The 24,099-nt window shown below is 37.5% G+C and overlaps 3 protein-coding genes across 3 annotated transcripts; 1 reads left to right on the forward strand and 2 right to left on the reverse strand.

Moving 5' to 3' along the window:
• Positions 1–5,369: 5,369 nt before the first annotated feature.
• On the reverse strand, positions 5,370–6,289 carry LOC130935657 (monothiol glutaredoxin-S11). Its single transcript, XM_057865503.1, has 2 exons — positions 6,031–6,289; positions 5,370–5,932 (listed from the first exon to the last, which is right to left on the reverse strand). Exon 2 carries the CDS (start codon positions 5,889–5,891, stop codon positions 5,583–5,585), a length of 309 nt encoding a protein of 102 aa, XP_057721486.1. The 5' UTR covers positions 5,892–5,932; positions 6,031–6,289; the 3' UTR covers positions 5,370–5,582.
• Positions 6,290–8,562: 2,273 nt separating this feature from the next.
• Positions 8,563–9,046, reverse strand: LOC130936742 (glutaredoxin-C11). The gene has a single exon (XM_057866886.1). It carries the CDS (start codon positions 9,006–9,008, stop codon positions 8,700–8,702), a length of 309 nt encoding a protein of 102 aa, XP_057722869.1. The 5' UTR covers positions 9,009–9,046; the 3' UTR covers positions 8,563–8,699.
• Positions 9,047–22,950: 13,904 nt separating this feature from the next.
• LOC130933649 (protein MAIN-LIKE 2-like) lies at positions 22,951–23,879 on the forward strand. The gene is made up of 3 exons (XM_057863272.1): positions 22,951–23,549; positions 23,624–23,714; positions 23,802–23,879. Exons 1-3 carry the CDS (start codon positions 22,951–22,953, stop codon positions 23,877–23,879), a joined length of 768 nt encoding a protein of 255 aa, XP_057719255.1.
• Positions 23,880–24,099: the final 220 nt, after the last annotated feature.

Below are 24,099 nucleotides of genomic sequence, written 5' to 3' on the forward strand. Positions count from 1 at the left end.
GCTTTAAAGGGTTAATTTATTAAAGTTAAAAGAAGGTCATAGATTCAACCTCCCCTTCTCTAAGCCTTCTACAACCTTCAATTGGTAATAGGAGCTTTGGTCTCAACAATCAAGCTTCACAGCTTGAAGCAAAGGTCCAGTGGCAAACAACTTGGGCTCAACTACAGTTGCCTACACTCTAACTGAAGGCCAGTTAAACAACAGGCCTCCCTTCTTCAACAGGAAGAGCTATGCCTACTGGAAAGAGAGGATGAGGATCTTCATCCAATCCATTGACTACAACATATGGAAGATTATTGTGAGCGGTCCCAAGATTCCAACAAAAATAAGTACTGATGGAGTGGTGACTCCAAAAGAAGAAGCTGAATGGAATGAGGACGACAAGAAGAAGATGGAGCTAAATGCTAAAGCCATCAACCTTCTTCATTGTGCTATCAGCTTTGAAGAGTACTGAAAGGTGTCTAGATGCAAGACATCCAAAGAAATCTGGAAAAAACTCCAGGTTACACACGAAGGTACTAAACAAGTCAAAGAAACAAGGATTGATATGCTGTGAAAAGAGTACAAGATGTTTAATATGAAGGATGGAGAAAGCATTGATGAAGTGTTTGAGAGATTCTCAATCATAATCAGTAACCTTGATGCTATGGGTACAAACTACTCAGAACAAACCCTAGTGAGAAAACTCCTTAGAAGCCTCATTAAAGAATCGGAAACCACTGCCACTGTCCTAGCCGAGAGCAATAACCTAAGCCCCATAACCTATGATGAGCTGAGAGAAAATTTTCTTGCCTATGAAACCACACACACAAACCCAGACTCAAAGAAAAAGGGAATAGCCCTCAAGTCGAAAATAGAAGCAAAAGAGAGTGAGTCTAGTGATAGTATTTCATATGATAAGCTTATGTTTTTTGTTAGGAGATTTAGAAGGATGATGAAGAATAAGAGCAAGTACAAGGGTTCAAGCTCAAAGGAACACAAGATGGACTTGAGTAAGGTGACTTGTCATCATTGCAAGGAGGCTGGACATTTCAAGCTAAACTGTCCAAAGCTCAAGAAGGAAGACAAAGGGAAGAAAGAAAAGAAAAGAGTGCTCATGGCAGTTTGGGAGGATCTTGAGAATGACTCCAATGAGGAAGAAGATTCTGAAGGTGAAGATAAAATCTGCTTCATGGCTGGTAACAATCATCTTGATGAGGTAAATTACTATGACTTGTCTATAGATGATTTACATGCTATAATTGATGATCTCACTCTAAACACCTCAAAATTGTTGGATAAGTACAATAAATGCAAATCTGAAAAAGATGTGTTAAAAGATGAAAATGATTTTTTAAAAGAAAAGGTGAAGGAAACTGAATGTGCTTTGGATATTATTGAAGAAAATAGATTTCTAAAATCTGAACTTGAAAAATTAAAAGAAAAGCACATTGTGGATCCTTCTCACGAGCTAATTGCTTAAAATGAAAGATTAAATGATATGATTAAAAGGCTGAATGGTGACTTAGCAAAATTTGCTCAAAGTTCTAGTAACTTGGACAAACTACTTGCAAGTCAAAGACCGTTTGAAAAATCTGGTTTAGGTTATGTAACTAAGGAAAGTGCAGTTGTTAATGATTCCTCTATGAAATTTGTGGCTTCTTCATCAAATACAAAATCTATATCCAACAAATCTGGTATTGGATATGTTTCCTCACTTGAGGAGAAATTTGATGAAACCTACACAAGTGAAACTGATCCTTCACCAAGAACCGAACCTACTTCAAATAGGTCAGGTCTGGGATACATTTCGAAAAATGAGGTTGCTTTCAAGAAACCACCATTTTACAACAAAACTTCATCTTCGAAAAGTCCAAAAGTTTTCAAAAATTCTGGTGGAAGTGCTTTTGCAAAGAGGAACAATTATAACAAAAATCAGTTTGTCAAAAGAAATGCACCTCTTCCAAAAATCAGAAAATTTCAGTCATTTAATCATTTCCAGCAAAATAACTCACCTCAATTTCAGCAATGTGCATCAGAAAATCATTGTTTTAATTGCAAGAAATTTGGTCACTCATATGCACAATGTTTCATTGAAAAGAGAGTTGTGGGAAACCAAATTTACAATGTTGTTTGTGATTTTAATGCACTTGGACAACCAAGATGGATTAACTTCAAAGGATCCAAATTAATTTGGATACCTAAGATTACTTGAAGTTTTTCATGCAGATTTGCCTAGCATCCAAAAACAAAAGGGACATGCGGTACTTGGATAATGGATGCTCAAGGCACATGACTGGAAGGTCAACTTTCTTCATCAAACTAAATAAGTATGATGGAGGTTTTGTAACCTTTGGAGATGACGGAAAAGGTAAAATAGTGGCAGTTGAAAAAGTAGGTAATAATCACTCCACTTTCATTGATAATGTCTTTTTGGTAAATGGCTTGAGGCACAATCTTTTGAGTATAAGTCAACTTTGTGATTTAGGATATTTAGTGACTTTCAAAAGACTTGAATGTTGTGTGGTAAATGAAAAGACCAATGAATTACTTTTTATTGCTAAGCGTTGTAATAATGTGTATGGACTTACACTTGATGAACTAATGGATCAAAATGTAGCATGCTTTCATTCTAAAGATTCTGAAAAGTGGCCACGACACAAGAGATTGGGTCATGCAAGTATGTTTCAAATAAACAAACTTGTCAAGAAAGGTTTAGTAAGAGGTCTTCCTTTGATAAGATTTGACAAAGACATCACTTGTGATGCTTGCTAAATGGAAAAACAAACAAAAATTTCATTCAAACCAAAGGAAGCCATCTCTACTAAAAGGCCACTTGAATTGCTACATATTGATTTGTTTGGTCCAACAAGAACTCAAAGCCTAGGTGGTAAACATTATGGTTTAGTAATTGTGGATGACTATTTTAGGTTTGGTTGGGTTTTATTTCTTGCACATAAAAATGAAGCCTTTTCGGCCTTTGAAATCTTTTGCAAGAAAATTCAAAATGAAAAGGATTTAAAGATCTCTTCTATAAGAAGTGATCATGGAACCGAATTCGAAAACCATTTATTTGAATCCTTTTGTGAGAAATTTGGAATATCTCACAACTTCTCTTGTCCAAGGGCACCACAACAAAATAGTGTTGTGGAAAGAAGAAATAGAAGCATTCAAGAAATAACAAGAGCTATGCTTTGTGAGAGCAATGTTCCAAAATTCCTTTGGGTTGAAGCGGTTAACACAGCTTGCTACATTTTGAATAGATCAATCATAAGAAAATTTTTGAAGAAAATCCCTTATGAACTTTAGAAAGGTTACCCACCAAACTTGGATTACTTGCACATCTTTGGATGCAAATGCTTTGTTCTTAATAACAAAGATAATTTGGGTAAATTTGATCCAAAGGCGTATGAGTGCTTATTTGTAGGATATAGAATTTATCATCAAGATGCTAGGATTATTGAGGAGTCCATACATGTTACATTTTGTGATACTAACTTGGTGCAAAGTGTTTTGGAAGATTGTGATGCAGGGAATGAAGTTCAAAAGGACGATGAAACTGCATAAAATCATGAAAATGAAAATTCTGGACAAGCTGAACCAGAAACTGCAACTGCTAAAAATTTAAGAGACAATTCCATTTTGTCTCATGAATCTAATGGAGATCCTGAAACCAACAATACCCAGAATCCCTTGGTAACTGAATCTGCCTCCAAGTCCACCAGACCTCGTGAATGGAGATTTTTGAAAAATTATCCAGAGGAATTTGTCATTGGGGACGTCTCTCATGGGGTTAAAACTCGGTGTTCATCTAGAAAGGCAAATGAAGGAACAAACATTGCCCTTCTCTCTCAAATGGAGCCTCAGAATGTCAAAGAAGCCCTTAATGACCCTTCTTGGGTAAAGGCAATGGAAGATGAGCTTCTTGAATTTGAGAAGAACTAAGTGTGGATATTGGTTCCAAGGCCGAATGGAAAGAAAGTGACTGGCACCAAGTGGATATTTCGGAACAAGTTAGGAGAGGATGGTAGCATTGCAAGAAATAGACTTTGACGAATCCTTTAAAATGAAATTGTCTCATAAATTTTCCGCTGTCGAATTCAAACAGATTTAGATTGAAAGTTTGCTTTAAAAGGTTAATTTATTAAAGTTAAAAGAAGGTCATAGATTCAATCCCCCTTTTCTAAGTCTTCTACAACCTTCATTAATAATTAAAATTATTAAAATATTTAAAACACTTGATATACTTTTAAATTTAATATCTATCATAGAATTTCATAAAATAAATAATATTATTATATATTAAAAAGATTATAAAATCTTGTCTCCGAAAATTTGAATATGTGGATAAAAAATTAGCATAGCATTTGATTAAAATAGCATATCAAATTGAAAATAGACTAGTGGTGAAAATTAAAAAAGACTCAAAATGACTATACATAAAATAATTGAAAAAAAATTAATTTAAATAATCTCACTGTAAAACGATACATATTGATAAAATACAATAATATTATTTAATTTATATAATCAATCCCAACTAATGAGATAAAGTTTCATTTTTTTGTATGTATATATTGGTATAGAAAAATCAATAAATATTTTTACAATAAAAAAGTATCGTACGTGTATAATATTCACAGAACTATATATATTAGCCATTGTTTGGTGCTTCATGTCATGTTTTAACTAGAAAATCTTGTGTGTGCATGTGCATAAATATATAAATAAACTAGCATTATGAAAAGAATTTTGTGGAAAAATGGTGGATTAGTTTTCACAGCACTAGTTCATAGAACACAGATAATGATTTCCCCAGAATTCGATATTGACTGATGCTAGTGGAAAAAACGAAAAAGGCAAAAAAGAGAATAAAACCAAATGCATGATAACTAAAAAAAAAAAAGGAGGGGGGGGGGTAAGGAATGTAATGCCATTCTTTATGAGGGATAAAGTTGAAGAATCTGCAAGACCACACCACAAAAAGGTGAGAATTTCCCTGTAAGCTTTTAAATGTGTGGACAAAGCTAGCTATCAGATACAAAAAGTTAATGCCAGAACAATATTTCTTATTATTATATTATTGTTAATTATTATTATTATGTAGCCTGATTGCTATTCTATTCTATTCTCTCTTTGAAACAATTGTCAAAGCTTGAAATGCTTTTTTATTTTACATTACACTTTTTGTTCTATAGGGAATGAAGCCTCCCCTTTTCTCATCCTGTTTCTGCATATGAGGCTATAGCATATGCATGAACATTGAGAACGATTTGCATTCTTTTAATTAGTCTTTTGTCATAGTTACTGATCTTAACAACAGATTGAAGAAAGAGTGATCAAATAAAATGGGAAGTTGTAGCATTTTGGATAAATCAAACTTCATTAAGAATAATTATAATATTTATCAGATTACATGATACACGATAGCTATAATAATCAAATGCTAGAGAGCACAACTTTCATACATTAAAAACACTACATAGAGAGAGAGAGAGAGAGACTAATTAATACTACTACTACTACTGCTACTAATTAAGTAAGTTCAAGCCAGTTTATTATGACTGATGAGGACTACTTCATTCATGAATTTTCCATTTGTTTCAAGATAATGAAGTTTGGTATGGCTTGAGGAGTTGAGTGAGTGAACCACTTAGGTGCATGGACATGATTTCATTGGTGGACCCCATTAGCTTTCCTCCGATGAACACTGCAGGCACAGGTGCATTGCAACCTAGCCTCATTAGAGCCTTCTCCATTTCCCTTCCATCAGGGTCTTGATCAATCTCATGAACCACTGGACTCACCCCTATTTCTTGGAACAGAATGTTCACTGCATAGCACAAACAGCATGAGCTTTTTGTGAAGATCACCACCCCTTTCTCAGATGCCAACCTTGTCACCTTCTCCATCTTCAAATCTTGATGATCAACTACTATGTATGTACAAAATTCTGTTCCAGAAGAAAAAAACAAAACATAATGTTATACAAGAAGAAAAAGAAAATCCAAGTTATATATATAAGTGTTTAGAGTTTAGAATTTAGATTACCTTAGACTTATTTAGAACTCCCAAACCATTAGACCGAATTCAATCCTGAGTTTGAATTCGATCCAATGGTTTGTCCTGGGCTGATAAAGGAGGAAATTTGGAAATATATATATAGAATTTCTTTTTTAATGTATATATATGAAGGTTGATGAGGTTATTTGAAATGAGATGGTGTATGTACTAGACTATTTATAGGGACAAGTTTATAATAAGAACCATCACTTTCTTTGATGCAATAAGAGCAATGGCACATACACAAACACTGAAAAGAGGTTTTGCTTTATAGATACCCAACTAATTAGTGATGATGATGATGAATGATCCCTATTCGGTTTTGAGCAAGTTGGGAAGACATATTAACACGCATATGCCTTCAATAATTATATATATATACATACTGCATAGTAGTCTCTGGCTATATATGCATGACACCAACCATATAGTATAAGATTATTTTTATTCAGCATGGACGAATGAAATGAAAACGATATCCTGGAGTGAATAAAGATATCTAATATGCAATTTGGCATCATGATTTAATTTAATTTTTATGAATTTGCATAATGTAAATAGAATAATGTTGGAAATGCTTATTATTAATAGGGATGGTCAATTTAAACCCGATTCTGATGCATATATAATCAATAAGAGCTTTGAATCCTTGTGCAGAAGGGATGAGTTGGCTTTCGGTGGCTGTGAGATTCTTCATTCTTCGTGTTCCACCCACCCAACTTGTATGATTCTCTCTCACTACTCAAACCAGCTTTTTATCATACACATACATGGAATTAGTATACGTATACTATACCTATATATAGGGGTATGTATGTAAGAAGTGTATGAAGTTAGTCCACATTGAAAAAAATAAAAAATAATAAAAAATTTATAAGATAAAAAATTCATTAATTTGACACATATAAAATATTTTCATGTTATCTTTTATTTTCTCACTTAGTTTTTCTTTAAAATTTTTGTAGTAACTTAATAAATATGCATGCTTGACAATTGCACTTCACGTAGTGCTCATGCAGATAAATTATTTTAGAAATAGTAACTTTGGATTATATAATTTTATATATACAGGCATAGTTTGTTGGATATGAAGGAATAATAATAATAATAATAATAATAATAATAATAATAAAAATGAGACATAAAGTGCTAGATGTAGAATCTCTCTCTCTCACACACTCATGCTTATGAAGGTAATTAAGCATTCCTAGCTATATATGAAGTTTGAATTATATAACATGGCTTATACATAGCAAAGCTTAGTGGCATGCTTTTTATCCCATAGCTTGCACCAGGTGCCCAAATAATTTATTTAGCGGTTACGAATCAACCCCTACTTATATCTTTCACACACTTGGAATAATAAAAGTCATGCATTGTTTATAGTCACACACTTGTTATGGCTCCATTTTATTCCTTGTTACTGACAAAAATGGTATTTCTATTTAACTACTTTAGGATTCTATATTGTCAAACAAATATGTTATGTTCAAGTCAAAAATTAACTATTAAATTAGTCGTTTTGTATTTGTATATAAATATATATTATTTAATTTATTTATTTTTTATTATATATTATACATTATATATTTTATACACATAACTAATTTAAATATATAACGCAAATTAATTACTAATTAAAAGAGAGGAAAAAAACTCTTTATCAAATTCACTATTTATTTACAATAATAATGAGTTTGACTTTTTAGATTAAAGTTCAATTTGGATAAATAACTTAATTAAACTATTTTTGAAAAAATAGCTTAAACAATAAATGATTATGTTAAAAGTAGCTTATAAATAAGTTATTTTGTATTTGAATTTTTAGTTCTAAAAGTATTTATTTTATAGAAATGTGATAAAAGATAGTAGCATTACGAGAGAAGTCATTTTTTTTAACTTCTCTATAAACTCCTAAATAGCTTCTTAAAAAGCTGTAATTTGGTTTTGAAAATTACACCAGATATTAATACTACTATTTTTCATAAGTCAAAAATTCAAAAAAATTACTTTTAAAACTTTTCAAATGAACCCTAAATAAATATGAATTTGAATTTTATATTCCATTTAATGGTAAAAAATTATATTATATAATTATAAATAGATCTAAAATATATATAATTACAAATACCACTGCTGATCTACTACTAAATGGATGATACCTGAGAGTGATACTCTCCCTATCTAGCTACTTTATTCTTACCAAAGTTGATAGCAATATGCCAATATGGTATATGGAGTGGTGAGTGTATTATTGTTTAGTATCTTTAGAGCAACATTATATTGGGTGTAACATTTGCATTAACATCATATGTTGAAGATGAATTGATGATCATGATTCATAACCTTGGTAGACATACACAAAGAACTATTTACTTATTAAACTCTCATCATTAAAGGAAAACAAAAAAGGGTACCAAATTAAAATCAAAAGACATTCTTTTTTATACAGACAAGTTTGATTTTCATACAAGTGATCAAACAAACAGGACACACACACAAGAAAAAGAAAAAGGGTGCCCCAGATAATTGTCTGCTAGAAAGGGAAAAAAAAAGAAGTAAAAAGCAAAAAGCTCCTTTAATAACACCACTTTTGGTTATGTATAATAGGAGCTTAATTTGTTTAATTTTGATGATGATGATAGGTAGGTAGGTAGCTAGAACCATATGGCCTTAGCATCCATGAGCATTTGTTTGAGTGTTCCATCAACATGGAGGGATATTACATCCTTTGATGAACCAACAAAGTTTCCACCAATGAAAACTGCTGGAACTGAAGGGTTACAACCCAAAGTCCTCAAGGCCCATTCCATTTCCCTTCCATATGAATCCTTATCAATCTCATGCACTGCTGGGCTTGCTCCTAGCTCATAGAACAGTTGCTTTATGCTGTGGCACATGCAACATGAACTCTTTGTGAATATTACTGCTGCCTTCTTTGATGCCAAATCCCTCACTCTATCCATTTACAACCAAGATGTATGTGTTGTTCTTAAGTGTATGTTTATTTGGTGCTGGTGGATTTTTGAGATTTCATTCACCTCTTATTTATAGTGGTTGTTGGTCATATACTCATATGCATGCTTGTGGGTTATTATTGCATTATATTTTATTTTATTTTATTAATTTTGTTTGTATAGTTAAATGGATATATAGGAAAGAGAAACACATACATACATATATTAATAAATTATAGAGAAAAAAAAGTTGCTTCAGATCAGATAGTTGGTTGGATAAGAATAGGGAAATAAATCAAATAATGCTGCTAAGTGATCATTTGGTCGATGGTGACACTGCAAATTCTATATGAACAAGTTGCATTTTAGCATCTAACTATGTTAGTGATAATAATTCAATTTTAAATCTATCTTGGGATAGATAGATGGCCGTACATGCAATCAAACCTTGGAATAAAAACGATGTGTATTAATTTATTTGTCCAAAGAGACTACTCTTTCGGCATCAAATAAATATATTATATCGGTAGTATTAGAAGATTTCAGTATATTTTGTAATTTGTAATTATTAATTAATTATTATTAATATTTTTAATAATATAAAATTATATTTAATAATATAAAATTATATATGTTCATACCCTGGCCCAATGTTAAGGGCCCAGGTCCAATCGAAAGGCCTGATCCAATAGATTAAGCCTAACAAAGCACCCACCTCCATTCAAGAGGTCGGTGTCAACCCCGACTTGGTACGAAGAAGTCGGTTGTGAGATTAGCTGGCAGATAAATACTCATTCAAATGGGTAACCGCCCCTGAAATCTCTCTAACCACTTCATAAAGCCATATCTTAACCTCCCTAAGATAACGGGACGGTTATTATCCTAAAGATACGGCACTACTCCAACGGTGGTTATTGGCTCACCACTATAAGTACACTGACACACCTCAGGTATTCCTAAGTCCAATACTCTCTAAGACCTGCTTACACCCTTGCTAACTTAGGCATCGGAGTGTCCTTGCAGGTACCACCCCCCATTCACACGCGAGCACAAGTCGGACGGAGCCTCCCGAGCTGCGGACATACCCGGAGTTCTCCTCCACCATACACTTGGGCCGCCGAACGCCATTCATTGGGCTAATCTCCGGTTACCCACCGTAACATTGGCGCCGTTGCCGGGGACCCGAGAGATCATCCCTCGATGGCGGATAGATTCCATGAAGAAGTCCATGCGGAAACAGATTCTGAAGAAGAGAATCTGAACGCGGGCAATAACAATGAAGACCTGGCCCAGCACCAGGAAGATAACGACCAGCATAGAGAAGGTACCTCAGGAATGAAAAATCCGAAGGTAAATTCCTCAGATGGTCGCGAATCAGAAAAGGGTGGACCATCCCACGTAACTGAACTAATGGGATTGGTCCATAGCCGCCTAGAGCAATTGGAACAAGAGCGGGAGAGGCAAAAGGAAACCGAAAGGTACCTTAAAGAAGAGATGGAACGGCGAAAAGAGTTAGAAAGAAAACTCTTGCAGCTAGAATCCTCCCTCAAGAACTCCCGCGATGAAGGAGAAGATCAACTCCCGGGCGGAGAGGATCCTTTCAGCGAGGACATAATGAGGGCAAAAGTTCCAAGGAACTTCAAAAGCCCTGATATGGACCTCTACGATGGGACTACGGATCCAAAGCATCATCTTAGCAACTTCAAAAGCCGGATGTATCTAGCTGATGCCTCCGACGCTACGAGATGCAAGGCTTTCCCGACCACTTTATCGAAAGCAGCGATGAAGTGGTTCGATAGCCTCCCCCCGAGATCCATTACTAGTTTTGAAGACCTCTCCAGGAAATTTTTGATGAGGTTCTCAATTCAGAAGGATAAAGTAAACATGCACCGAGCCTCCTGGGAGTAAAACAGGAGGTCGGAGAGTCTCTACGAGCCTACATGGAAAGGTTCAATAAGGCATGTTTAGAGATCCAAGACCTGCCCACAGAGGCAGTAATAATGGGGTTAGTCAACGGACTTAGAGAAGGCCCCTTCTCACAGTCCATATCTAAAAGGCACCCCGTTTCTCTAAGTGATGTACAAGAAAGGGCCGAAAAGTACATCAACATGGAAGAGAATGCCAAATTAAGAGACCTGGGTTCACGACCTGGACCTACCTCCTCCTCTAGGGAAAGGGAAAGGGAAGTCAGGAAGAAAGAAGAACCCGGTCTCGAAAGGCCCAGAAAGTATCACTCTTATACTCCTCTAAAGACTTCTATAGTGGATGTATACAGAGAGATCTGCAACACTGAAAGGCTGCCACCCCCAAGACCTATTAAAAACAAAAAAGGGGGAAGTCGCAGCGAGTATTGCGAGTACCATAAAATATATGGTCACCCCACCAACGACTGTTACGACCTCAAAAATGTGATAGAAAAGCTGGCTAGAGGAGGTCGGCTTGACAGATATCTCATGGAGAGGTCGGACACCCAGGGAAAGAGAAAGCGAGATGATATGGACAGGAGAGATCCTCCACCACAAACCCCTGAGAGACACATCCACATGATCTCAGGAGGATTTGCGGGAGGTGGAGTCACCAAATCTTCTCGCAAAAGACATCTGAAGAGAGTCTATCAGGTCGGGGATGAGACACCCGACCTCCCCACTATATCATTCACAAAAGAGGATGGGCAAGGAATAATCCCCGGGCACGATGATCCCGTGGTGATAACTATGATCCTAGCCAACGCCCACCTCCACAGAACCCTAGTAGACCAAGGAAGTTCGGCGGACATCCTTTTCAAGCCCGCCTTCGACAAACTAGGGTTAGATGAAAAAGAGTTGAGAGCTTACCCCGACACTCTATATGGGTTAGGGGACACGCCAATAAAGCCACTGGGATTTCTACCCCTTCACACTACCTTTGGAAAAGGGGAAAAATCAAGGACTCTGAGCATAGACTTTATAGTCATCGATGAAGGGTCAGCCTACAATGCCTTAATTGGCAGAACTACCCTTAATCGACTCGGAGCGGTGGTATCAACTCCTCACCTCTGCATGAAATTTCCGACTCCAGGAGGAATAGCAACGGTGAGAGGAGATCAGAAATTGGCGAGGAAGTGCTATAACGAAAGCCTAAATCTGAGAGGGAAGGGCAAAGAAGTCCACACCATAGAATTAGGTGGTGCCAGGACCAGAGAAGAGCTGCGACCCCAGCCGGGAGGAAAAACCGAGGAGATACAAGTCGGTGAGGAGGAAGGAAAAAACACTTACATAGGAGCCAACCTAGGGGAAACCCTGAAACAAGGGTTGGGTGAACTCCTAAGAGCTAATTCCGACCTCTTCGCCTGGAAGGCTTCCGACATGCCCGGGATTGATCCCGAGCTCATGTCCCATAGGCTCTCGGTTTACCCAGGGTCCCGACCTGTACAACAAAGAAGACGCAAGCTCGGCCCAGAGAGGGCCTCAATAGTAGAAGAGCAAGTACAGGCGCTCCTGGAAGCCGGCTTTATCAGAGAGGTCAAATACCCAACATGGCTAGCCAATGTAGTGCTAGTCAAAAAACAAAATGGTAAATGGAGAATGTGCGTCGACTATACCGACTTGAATAAGGCGTGTCCTAAGGACCCCTATCCTCTACCGAGTATTGACACCCTGGTGGACTCCAGCTCAGGGTATCAATACCTATCATTCATGGACGCCTACTCGGGATATAACCAAATCCCGATGCATGAACCCGACCAGGAGAAAACATCGTTCATCACACCAAAAGCCAACTATTGCTACGTGGTCATGCCATTCGGACTAAAGAATGCAGGAGCCACGTACCAAAGGCTGATGAACAAAATGTTTTCCTCCCATTTAGGGAGCCTAATGGAGGTATACGTCGACGACATGTTAGTAAAAACCAAGCAAGAAGTCGACCTCTTAACCGACCTCTCACAAGTCTTCGACACTATAAGGTTGCATGGGATGAGACTAAATCCCGCAAAATGCGCCTTCGCAGTAGAAGCAGGAAAATTTCTAGGGTTCATGCTAACACAAAGAGGGATTGAGGCCAATCCCGACAAGTGCAGAGCCATCCTAGAAATGAAAAGTCCGACTTGTTTGAGAGAGGTTCAACAGCTCAACGGCCGACTTGCAGCCCTCTCCAGGTTTCTGGCAGGATCAGCACTAAAATCCCTTCCATTATTCTCCCTATTAAGGAAGGGATGCCAGTTTGAATGGACTCCGGAATGTGAGGAGGCGTTCCAAGAATTCAAAAAATTCTTGAGCCAACCCCCCATCTTAACCCGACCAGCACCGGGAAAAGACCTCGTCCTATACTTATCCGTCGCAAACAGGGCTGTCTCATCAGCCCTGATCAGAGAAGACGAGGTCGGGCAACACCCGGTCTATTTTACCAGCAAGGTTCTACAAGGTCCTGAACTAAGGTACCACAAACTAGAGAAGTTTGCTTACTCCTTAGTAATAGCCTCAAGAAGGCTAAGACCTTACTTCCAGGCTCACACGATAAGAGTCCGTACGAACCAGCCCATAAAGCAAATCCTTCAAAAGACGGATGTTGCAGGGAGAATGGTTCAATGGGCGATAGAGCTCTCCGAGTTCGATTTGAGATACGAAGCTCGGACTGCAATTAAAGCCCAGTGCCTCGCCGACTTCATCGCAGAATACGCAGGTGAACAAGAGGAAAAACCAACTACATGGGAACTCTATGTAGACGGGTCCTCCAACAAAACAGGGAGCGGCGCAGGCATAATATTGGTAGATGGAAAAGGAACCCAGTTAGAGGTCTCCTTAAAATTTGAATTTCCAGCTTCAAACAATCAGGCAGAATATGAAGCCTTGATTGCAGGATTAAAGCTAGCAGAAGAAGTTGGCGCCACAAAGGTGACAATCTATAGCGACTCACAAGTGGTGACTTCCCAAATAAGTGGGGAATATCAGGCAAAGGACCCCAACATGAAGAAATACTTGGAAAAAACCTTGGAACATCTTGGGCACTTTGCGGAAACCGAGATCAAACACATAACTCAGGATCTAAATAGCAGAGCCGACGCCCTATCCAAGTTAGCAAGTACCAAACCTGGAGGGAACAACAGAAGCCTGATTCAAGAAACTCTCCAAGAGCCCTCGGTATCAAAAACGGATGAACAAGAGGTACTTGAGGTAGTCGGCCTAAACCTCGGATGGATGAATCCCTTAGTCGAATACCTAAAATTCGACATCCTCCCTAAAGAGGAAAAAGAGGCTAAAAAGATCCAAAGGGAAGCACAACATTACACATTGGTGAAAAATATCCTTTACAGAAGAGGGATATCAACACCATTACTGAAGTGCGTACCGACCTCAAGAACCACCGAGGTGTTAGAGGAAGTACATAGTGGAATCTGCGGAAACCATCTCGGAGCAAGATCATTGGCCAGGAAAATAATCCGAGCAGGATTCTATTGGCCGACCTTGCAGAAAGATGCCACAGACTTTGTGAAAAAATGCCAGCCATGCCAGATGCATGCAAATTTCCACGTGGCTCCACCCGAAGAGCTCATCAGTATAACTTCGCCCTGGCCTTTCGCAAAATGGGGAATGGATTTGTTAGGTCCTTTTCCCCAAGCACCAGGACAAGTCAAATACCTGATTGTGGGAATAGACTACTTCACGAAGTGGATAGAAGCAGAACCATTAGCCACTATCACCGCTCAAAGAAGTCGCAGGTTCCTCTACAAAAACATCATCACAAGGTATGGAATACCTTATTCCATCACCACAGATAATGGAACCCAATTCACCGACGCCACCTTCAGAAGTTTGGTTGCCAGTATGAAAATCAAACATCAATTCACCTCGGTAGAACACCCACAAGCCAATGGGCAAGCCGAGGCAGCTAACAAAGTCATACTGGCAGGACTAAAGAAAAGATTACAGGAAGCAAAGGGAGCTTGGGCCGAAGAGCTCCCTCAAGTACTGTGGGCTTATAGGACAACTCCCCAATCCGCCACAGGAGAAACACCTTTTCGACTAGTGTACGGCGTAGAAGCCATGATTCCTATAGAAATCAGTGAGCAAAGCCCAAGGGTAATTCTCCATGATGAGGTCGGAAATGTACAGGGGCACAAAGAAGAACTCGACTTGCTCCCCGAAGTCCGAGAGAATGCCCAGATAAGAGAAGCGGCATTAAAGCAAAGGATGACTACCCGATACAACAAAAAAGTCATTCGAAGAACATTTGCCGTAGATGACTTGGTCTTAATCAGAAACGACATCGGAGTCAACAAATCGGGAGATGGAAAACTCGCCGCAAATTGGAAAGGGCCATACAAAATCAAGGAAGTGTTAGGGAAAGGTTATTATAAAGTAACCGACCTGGACGGCACTGAGTTACCAAGGTCGTGGCATGCTTGTAATTTAAAAAGGTACTATAGTTAAAAGCGAACTCTGCTCCCTGATGTACTCTTTTCCCAAACTTCATGATTTTTTCCCAAAAGGGTTTTTTCTGGAGAAGGGTTTTTAACGAGGCATCATAGTAGAGGCTAAGGGAAAATATGCTGTCAGAACCCTTAGTAGCAAAAAGTACCTTCTCGATTAATAAAGATCTTTTTCATTTCATAATATCTCTTATAATATCCTCCTTTATTTCTCTAAGTCTTTCTACGAAACGCGCCGACTTAAGCTCGACAAAGCGTGAAAATCCCATGAACCGACCTAGATGGTCGTCAGGATAAAACGACGAAGTACAAGTCGGCGTAAAGAGGTTATACAAGTCGGTCGTGAAAGCTCGGGAACTACCCCGACTCATAAGTCGGAAAGATATCCCGAGTAGAAAAACTTGGAAAAACTTTGATCCAAAGATCGGAGTATAACACCAAGTAAAAGAAAAACGCATCGCAAAAATAACCTAAGTCATAAAAACTCACTAAAGCAAAAGTCGAGTATAAAGGATAACAAAAGGGATATGACAACCTGAAAAGTTTAAAGCTTGCATACAAGCCTTTCCACGAAAGAGGCTCGAAAAAATAATGCAAGCTAACAGAAGGTTTTTCAAAAAGATCAAACATATTTCAAAATAGGAAAGCATGTGCACGCGCAAAGTAACTTAAACCCTTATCCAAAAAAGGGTACCCACTTCGATCACGAAAACCCTTATCCAAAAAGGGCATTTATTTTGTTTAAAACCCTTATCCAAAAAAGGGCAGCAAAAAGAATATTTTGTTTACGGCCTTGAAAGGCCAGAAGCAAATTGTTCACAACTACCGGCAAATAAACAGAAGTTTAAAAAAGGGGGGACCCACAGGCCGGGCCCCATATAGCCATAAAATTAAAGAAGTTATTTTTTGGAATCACCACCACCACGAGGCACATCACCAGGGCTGGAAGGAGGAGCCAAAGAGGAAGTCGGAGCAGGAGCTGAAGAACTCGGTGCATCTTTAGAATGAGGAGGAGACTCTATGATCCTCTGCCCCCGAGTCTTTAGGTCTGACTCGGAAAGGACCTCGGGAGCAGGAGGATCAACAATGGCGCCATCAATCACCACTTTGTCAGGATGTAAGGGAGAAAGATCCAAGTCGGGGGCTATAACCCTGACCTGCTCTAGGAAAATTCTCCAAGACTCCTCGGCGCCATCGGCGATAGAGTCCTCCAAGTCAGCATAAGCATTCCGAGAGTTCAGCAAATCCTTCTTCACCTCCACCATATCTTTAAATAGGCTTTGGTAACTCTCCTGGGCTGCCTTCCTTAAATTTACCTCCATAGTACATTGGGCCCGCAGCTCGCTTTCCTTCTTCCGGAGGTCGTCCCTCTCCTTCCTAAGCTTATCCCTCTCCTCCTTTAACTCCTTCTGATGTTTTTCAAACATAAGAAGCCTCCCCTCTAGCTCCTCGACCTTTGGGGAAGTACCCAAGGAGCTGAGGGGAGTCTTCTCAAACATGTCCAAAAGTTTGCCACAAACTTCCGCCGCCCTAAAACTTTCTTCGGCTAGAGTGGCAAGGTGTTTCCGAACAGAAACATCATCCATATTAATAAGTGGATAGATGTTCTTTCGGACGAAGGCAAGAGCCTCCGCCCTAACACCACCTTCCCAAGAAGGGCCAGACTCTGAAGTCTTGCGCTTCTTAGTCTCTGGCTCGGAGAACGGTTGGGCAGAAGGGAGTGGTCGAGTCAAACTTGAGGAGGAGGAAATAACAACAGGTTGAGAGGGAGTACCCACGTTCCTAGGAGGAGGAGGAGGAGGAGGAGGAGAGACGACCGCCTTACCACCGGACCTAGCCCGGGACTTCGCCTTGGCCTCCTGTACCCGCTGGTAGGACTCTTGGGCATTTTTCTTTGCCATATCTACAAAAGTAACAACCAAGTTACAAGTCGGGAAATGAAAGTCGGTAAAATGCAAATCGGTAAAATGCAAGTCGGTAAAAAATGCATGCACTACCTATTTGAGACTGAACGAAAGTCGGTGTTCCCTGAAGAATTTTCCTGGTATCCAAATATGGGGACCTCCCCCACGCTTCTCGGAAAAACCCTATAATGGCCGCCTCCACCTCGTCTAGATCATCTAGACCAATCTTTTCGCAAGGGGTGGCCGGCAGCCAATAAAGGGGAAAGCGAGGGGAGGAATGCTCGTCCAGGAAAAAGGGGTGGTGACCCTCTACAGCTTGAACCTTGAAGAAGAAGTTTTTGAAGTCGTGGAAAGACTCGTCAAAAAGGGTGAAAATCCTCCGACCTTGAATGGCTCGGAAGGATACCCATTGTTGCTTGTTGTTTAGCCCACTAAAGGGCTTAGTCATATGGAAAAGATAGAAGAAAATTCTCAAGGAAGTCGGAAAGTCCAGAGCGTGGCTTATAAACTGGTAAATCTTCAAAAAACCCCATGAATTGGGGTGAAGTTGAGTAGGGGCAACCTTACAGTGGTGCAAGACAGATATTTCGAAATCAGAGAAAGGAAGAAAAACACCCAAACGGGTGATCATACATTCATACATGAAGAAAAAATGAGGGGCCGCCTCATTAGCCCTCCCAAAACAGACCCGGTCTTCAAGACCCGGGATTATCAGTTCATATTTGGGCTCGTCCTCGTCCGAAGTACAGAGCCTATGATGAGTACGAAGGTGGGTGATGAACTCAGCGTCAACCAACGGTTCCTCCCCAAGGACCGTATCGTCAACCCACTGAGAAAGAATGTCTACAGAGGCCATTTTTTTAAAGAAGAAAGTGGCAGAAAACCTACAAAAAGGAAAAAGAAAAAGAAAATCAAAAAACACGGCCACTAAAGAAGAGAGATTCGAAACCAGAATCTACGGGTCAACCTACCTACTCGCAAAACATGCAAACATAAAGCATGGCATGAATAAAACAAAACTAACCTTTATCCGAAAATGGAGGTTAGTGAAGAACAGAAGTCTTCGAATGCAAGAATGCAGCACGAACAGGATAAGGAGAAGTTTGAAAGATTGCAGAAACGGAAAATGGAAAGAGAGGGAAAGTATTTATAAATAGACTAAGGGGCATAATGGCAGTCATTAATGCGACTGCACCGTTACCAAAGTCCTCAATCCCTAAATGATCCCTCAACGGACACGACGCTTGAATTGACGTAACTGTCAGAAACCAAAAGTCGCGAAAATCACGTCGGTTCTCACCATCCGTATTCTTTCAAACAAGTCGACTACGAACCCGAGTTGAATACTTGAACCCAAACTTTAAAGAAAATTTGGGCTCAAGTAGGGGCACTGTTCATACCCTGGCCCAATGTTAAGGGCCCAGGTCCAATCGAAAGGCCTGATCCAATAGATTAAGCCTAACAAAGCACCCACCTCCATTCAAGAGGTCGGTGTCAACCCCGACTTGGTACGAAGAAGTCGGTTGTGAGATTAGCTGGCAGATAAATACTCATTCAAATGGGTAACCGCCCCTGAAATCTCTCTAACCACTTCATAAAGCCATATCTTAACCTCCCTAAGATAACGGGACGGTTATTATCCTAAAGATACGGCACTACTCCAACGGTGGTTATTGGCTCACCACTATAAGTACACTGACACACCTCAGGTATTCCTAAGTCCAATACTCTCTAAGACCTGCTTACACCCTTGCTAACTTAGGCATCGGAGTGTCCTTGCAGGTACCACCCCCCATTCACACGCGAGCACAAGTCGGACGGAGCCTCCCGAGCTGCGGACATACCCGGAGTTCTCCTCCACCATACACTTGGGCCGCCGAACGCCATTCATTGGGCTAATCTCCGGTTACCCACCGTAACAATATATTTTTTAATAATTAAATATTAACTAAATTTTAATAAAAATATCAATATATAAAACTTTCTTATATTATATATATCAACAGAATTAGAATAATATTATTAAATAAGCAAAACTTCTTAGAGGCAGGTGGCACAAAATCAATGCCATGTACTGTCGATTAAATATGTTAAACTAATTATGGAATCAAATATCGGCATTAGACTTTAGAGATTACAATTAGTATATATTATTAATTATTAATTAATTAACGAAATGAAAGGTCAGAGGACAAGAATGGTATACGTGTCATCTGCACGAGTATTCATAAGGTAACCGACTAGCTAACGATATATAACTACCAAAGAAAGATAAACCCAAGATATTATTGAACTTTGAATTCTACAGTACTTATTATTTGAAGTTTAAATTTTATCTAATTTATTTTTTATAATAAATTTTAAATATTTAAAAATATTTATTTTTATATTTTTAAAATTAAATATTAATTTTTTTAATAAATTACACATAATTAAATATTAAATATTAAATATTTTTATATTTTTTATATTAAATATTAATTTTTTTATTAATTTTTAATTTTTATATTTTTTTAAAACTGCCGCCATCCGTGGTTCCAACCGCCGCCATCTGACGGGATTGTTGTAGTGTATACTTCTAAATTAAAAGAGCATAATGCAAAATAAAAAAAGTATGGGGCTGCCCAAAAAGCATAAACTAAAGGGCAAATGATTATGGAGCTAATAATAATTTAGATTCCAGTTATATTGAACAAGGTCTTCAAGTGTTATGCATTTGTTTCTGAACATGATGAAGCTATTTGCTAGCTTGGCTTCAAGAGAAAGAAGTTGATGTGGAGGAATTGAAGATCAGATAAGACTACTCATCAAGAGTGAGTTTATCTATTTTATTTTCCATTCCACTTTTTCTTACTTTCTCATCTATATTTGGTCCCTGCATCAGATTCATGGAATCGGAATCCATAAATAGTTGTTAGATCCGACATTCTTGGATATGAGTATTTGTCCCTTTAGTTATGGGAAGGGAAAAAAGATTCTTCAAATTTAGAAACTGGGGAGTGTGAATGTAACGACACTATAATTAATCACTCATATTATGTAGAGCTTAATTTTACCAAGGTTCTGAAAAACGGATCATCATTAAATTAATAAAGTTAGAGTTCAAAAATTTAAAAATTTAATTAAAATCAAATCGATTATAATAAAATAATATATTTTTATGTAAAATATATAATTTGTTTTAGAAAAAAATTTGTATTTTATTATTTTAAATCGGTTAACTACTAAAAAATACTAATTCCATCAATTAACTTATATATACTAATCAAATTTTTTTGTTCTTTGATTTATTTGTTGCCAATTATTTTTTTACTTAGACAGAATTAATTTAATAATTGATTTTTAATCAATTCGATTAAACCAATTAATTCGATCTGATTCTCAAAACTATAATTTGAGTAACGACAGTATAAAATATTTTATATATTTATTAATTATATCTATTTTTATAATTATTTGTATTATCAATTATTAATATAAAAAATAATAATTTTTATTGATTTGTTATTATCTAATTACGTATTAATTTTTTTTTATAATGTATATTAAAATTACTTTTACTATATATTATTGCTATTGATGCATTGGTTTTTATTATCTCTTGTCTAGCATTGATCTGATGAGTGATCACATTAACTTTAGGGAGGGATGGGATAATTCTTGAATATATATAATATCCAAGAAAGCTTACTTTATCCAAAAGAGGAGGGATTCTTACACATCATATTAGCAAACTGTATGAAGGGGGAAGACAGAGAATGTCAACTTGAAAATACTAGAAGCTAGGGAATATGATAAAGTGTGTGTATGCGATTGGTTTGATATTGATATCGATATTGTGAGACTTCTCATTGTTCATGCCTAATTAAGGGCGGGAATGGGCTTAGAGACCCATATCTTGTCACAGATTTAATTTGTGTAAAATAGTTAGGTAATTCGACTCTATGAGTCAATAATATACGAATCTAGAGAAATTCACAAAGCAATTAATGTGGTTATCCAAAACACTTAACGGGTTTCTAGTTGATAAGCAAAAGATAAAATATTCGGGTTGTTATTTTATTTTTGAGTATTTATTCATTTTAATTTTTAAAAAATTTTAGACTAAATACTTTCATTTTCAACTAAAATAAATTAGTTTATTAGTTTCTAATATTTAATTCTGTAAATCGTATTGGTTTTTAACGGTCTATTTTATTCCGTCAATTTATAATGAAACTATTCTACGCTTTTGAATTTTAATATGGAGGCACAGTTGGTGTTAGAAGCTGATATGGGGAGGAGGAATGCTTGACATTGGGGTCGTGTTAGGAAAAATAGAAGTCGGACCGTGCGACTGGAAAGACGCAACTCGAACCGTACGAGTTCCTGCTGCCAAAGCGAACCGTCCGATTTGTTGCCAACCCTACCCACGTTGGCCAAGTACTCCCCAGGACGATGTCTATTTAACACAACCATCCCCTCTATTGCATATGTGTACCAGGGATTTCACTTTTCCTTTTCTCCTCAACCAGTTTTGAAGCCTTTATTTTTTTTTCTCCTTCACCCATTTCTGCTCATCTCTTTGAATTCAAAAAAACTCAAATGTTAAAGAAATCAAAACCTAAAAATGTTGATCGTCCAGAATTTCACATTGTAAAATATCTCAGCTATTTTGATTATGTAAGTTTATTTGTAAATTTTTTTTATATTTTAGAATTATATTTGTTATGTTTAGAAATTTAATTATAATTATGATTGTTAGGAGTTAAACTGAAAGATATATATGTGAGTTAGTGTATAGTTCTATTCACAAAAATTTAAAAATAAATGTTTAAACTTGGTTCTTGCTTCTATGTTTGTAATATAATGGATAGTTAAAAAAAATTTCGAAATTTTTTGGTTGTAATGTATTAGAAGAATTAGTAGTAGTAGTTCCCGGTTAGTTAATTATTGTAGAAAGTTAATAATATATATTTTAATAATAGTTAGAAAAATATATATGTCTAATAGTTAATTGTTGTTTAGTTGATAACTGTTCTAATTAAATTTAAAAATATAGGAATATGTATGTAAATAATAGTTAGATTAGTGGATTTAAACATAATTAATTTTTGTTTAGAATTTTTTTTCGAATATGAATAGATTAGTATTAAGAATGAGTTGTTTATAAATTTTTGTAATTTTATTTGAAATTAGAGTAAAATAGTTAATTGTTATAATTAATTTTAAGAATTTATGGTTATATGTTTAAATAATAGTTACATGTGTGTTTCAATGTAAGTAATTATTTTTTAGAATTTTTTTCAGTATAATAGATTAGTATTAAGAATGAGTTGTTTATATTTTTTCAGTATAATATATTTCCCTTTTTGGTAGTAATTACTTCTTTATTGGTAGCCTTTCAATAAACAGAAATATGTTAAAATTAAAGATAAAAATGTTAGTACTTAATAAATCGGATTCAATATAAATATAATTAGATTTTTTATATTTATGTATGATAGTTGTGTAATTTGAATCGTGATTTTGTTATGCTTTTGTAGGGTTTACGGATGTTGATCTGTGATCACATTGTTCTTCCGGATCGGTATAATGAGAGAGCGGAGGAGCATTTACGATCAACCGGATTTTACTATGTCACCCAGATTGGAGTGGTGCAATGTCAGAAAGCACTGATAAATGCTTAGTGGAAAGGTGGCACCCGAATACACATACCTTTCACCTTCTGGTTGGTGAATGTGCGGTAACACTGAAAGACGTTGCTATGATATTTGGTCTTCCGACTGATGGTCTTCCAGTGACAGGGATGACTTTGAGCAGTTTTAACGGCTTAGAGGCAGAATATCTGCACCAATTTGGGGTCTCACTGAGAAAGTTGGATTGTCGAGGAAGCGGCATAAAACTGACGTGGCTATGGGATTTAAAAGAAAGGTTACAGTTGACTGATGAGAACAGTATACAGGTGTACGTTAAGGTTCACATCATGTTGTTGATCGGTACGATCTTGTTTGGAGACAAGGCTGGGGCATCTGTCCACTGGAAGTATCTGCCTCTGCTCAGTAATTTTGCTAGTATTGGACAGTACAGTTGGGGATCAGCATGCCTAGCACACCTGTACAGGAGTTTATGCAGAGCATCACGTTTTGATTGTAAGGAAATAGATGGTCCGCTGACACTTCTACTGTGTTGGGCATGGATGCGCCTATCATATCTAGCACCGGTTCCTAGGGAACCTCGCAGTTTTTCGCTTGCAAACAGGTTAGACTATCTTATATTTACCTGGTATCTTCATGTTTAGAAACCAATTGTGTTAACGCCATGCGTCATATTAGGTGGCGAAACTGGGAGCGTGGAGACCGAGTCTATAGATTTCTTAAGCTTGCTCATTTTAGGAAGGCCTTGGATGAACTTCAGGAAGGGCAGGTGTGTTTGCATTGACATTGTATGTGGGTTAGGTCTAGTGATTTACTTATTTGGAATTTAATTAGTTGCTTGCTTTACTGTTGCCAGTTTGTGTGGGTTGCATATTCTGCTGACCGTGTTGATCCGGATATAGTTCCTGGGCCGACCTTTAGAAACGCGTCTTAGGTACGGGTTCGGTACGAATCGAGGACCATTATAAGAAGGCCATGTAGTAGGATTTCCTAGTGGCCTAAACCTAGCCCGATAAACGCGTCTAACCTGGTCCATCTTAAAGACGTCATGCACATACACCTGCCAACCTAGGTGTTGATTTGCACAACATGCAAACACATGCCGACAAGAAATCCGGTCCACCTGGAACTCACCGCAGTCACATCTTTGACGA

This window comes from Arachis stenosperma, chromosome 6, assembly GCF_014773155.1.
Source record: "Arachis stenosperma cultivar V10309 chromosome 6, arast.V10309.gnm1.PFL2, whole genome shotgun sequence".
Taxonomy (NCBI): domain Eukaryota; kingdom Viridiplantae; phylum Streptophyta; class Magnoliopsida; order Fabales; family Fabaceae; genus Arachis; species Arachis stenosperma.

What these genes read in the sequence shown, in the direction of transcription:
- LOC130936742 (XM_057866886.1), bottom strand. Translation starts at nt 9,008, where the DNA reads ATGGATAGAGTGAGGGATTTGGCATCAAAGAAGGCAGCAGTAATATTC.
- LOC130935657 (XM_057865503.1), bottom strand. Translation starts at nt 5,891, where the DNA reads ATGGAGAAGGTGACAAGGTTGGCATCTGAGAAAGGGGTGGTGATCTTC.
- LOC130933649 (XM_057863272.1), top strand. Translation starts at nt 22,951, where the DNA reads ATGTCAGAAAGCACTGATAAATGCTTAGTGGAAAGGTGGCACCCGAAT. An exon ending in AGTTTTTCGCTTGCAAACAG is followed by an intron (nt 23,550 to 23,623) that starts GTTAGACTATCT and finishes GCGTCATATTAG; the next exon opens with GTGGCGAAACTGGGAGCGTG. An exon ending in ATGAACTTCAGGAAGGGCAG is followed by an intron (nt 23,715 to 23,801) that starts GTGTGTTTGCAT and finishes TACTGTTGCCAG; the next exon opens with TTTGTGTGGGTTGCATATTC.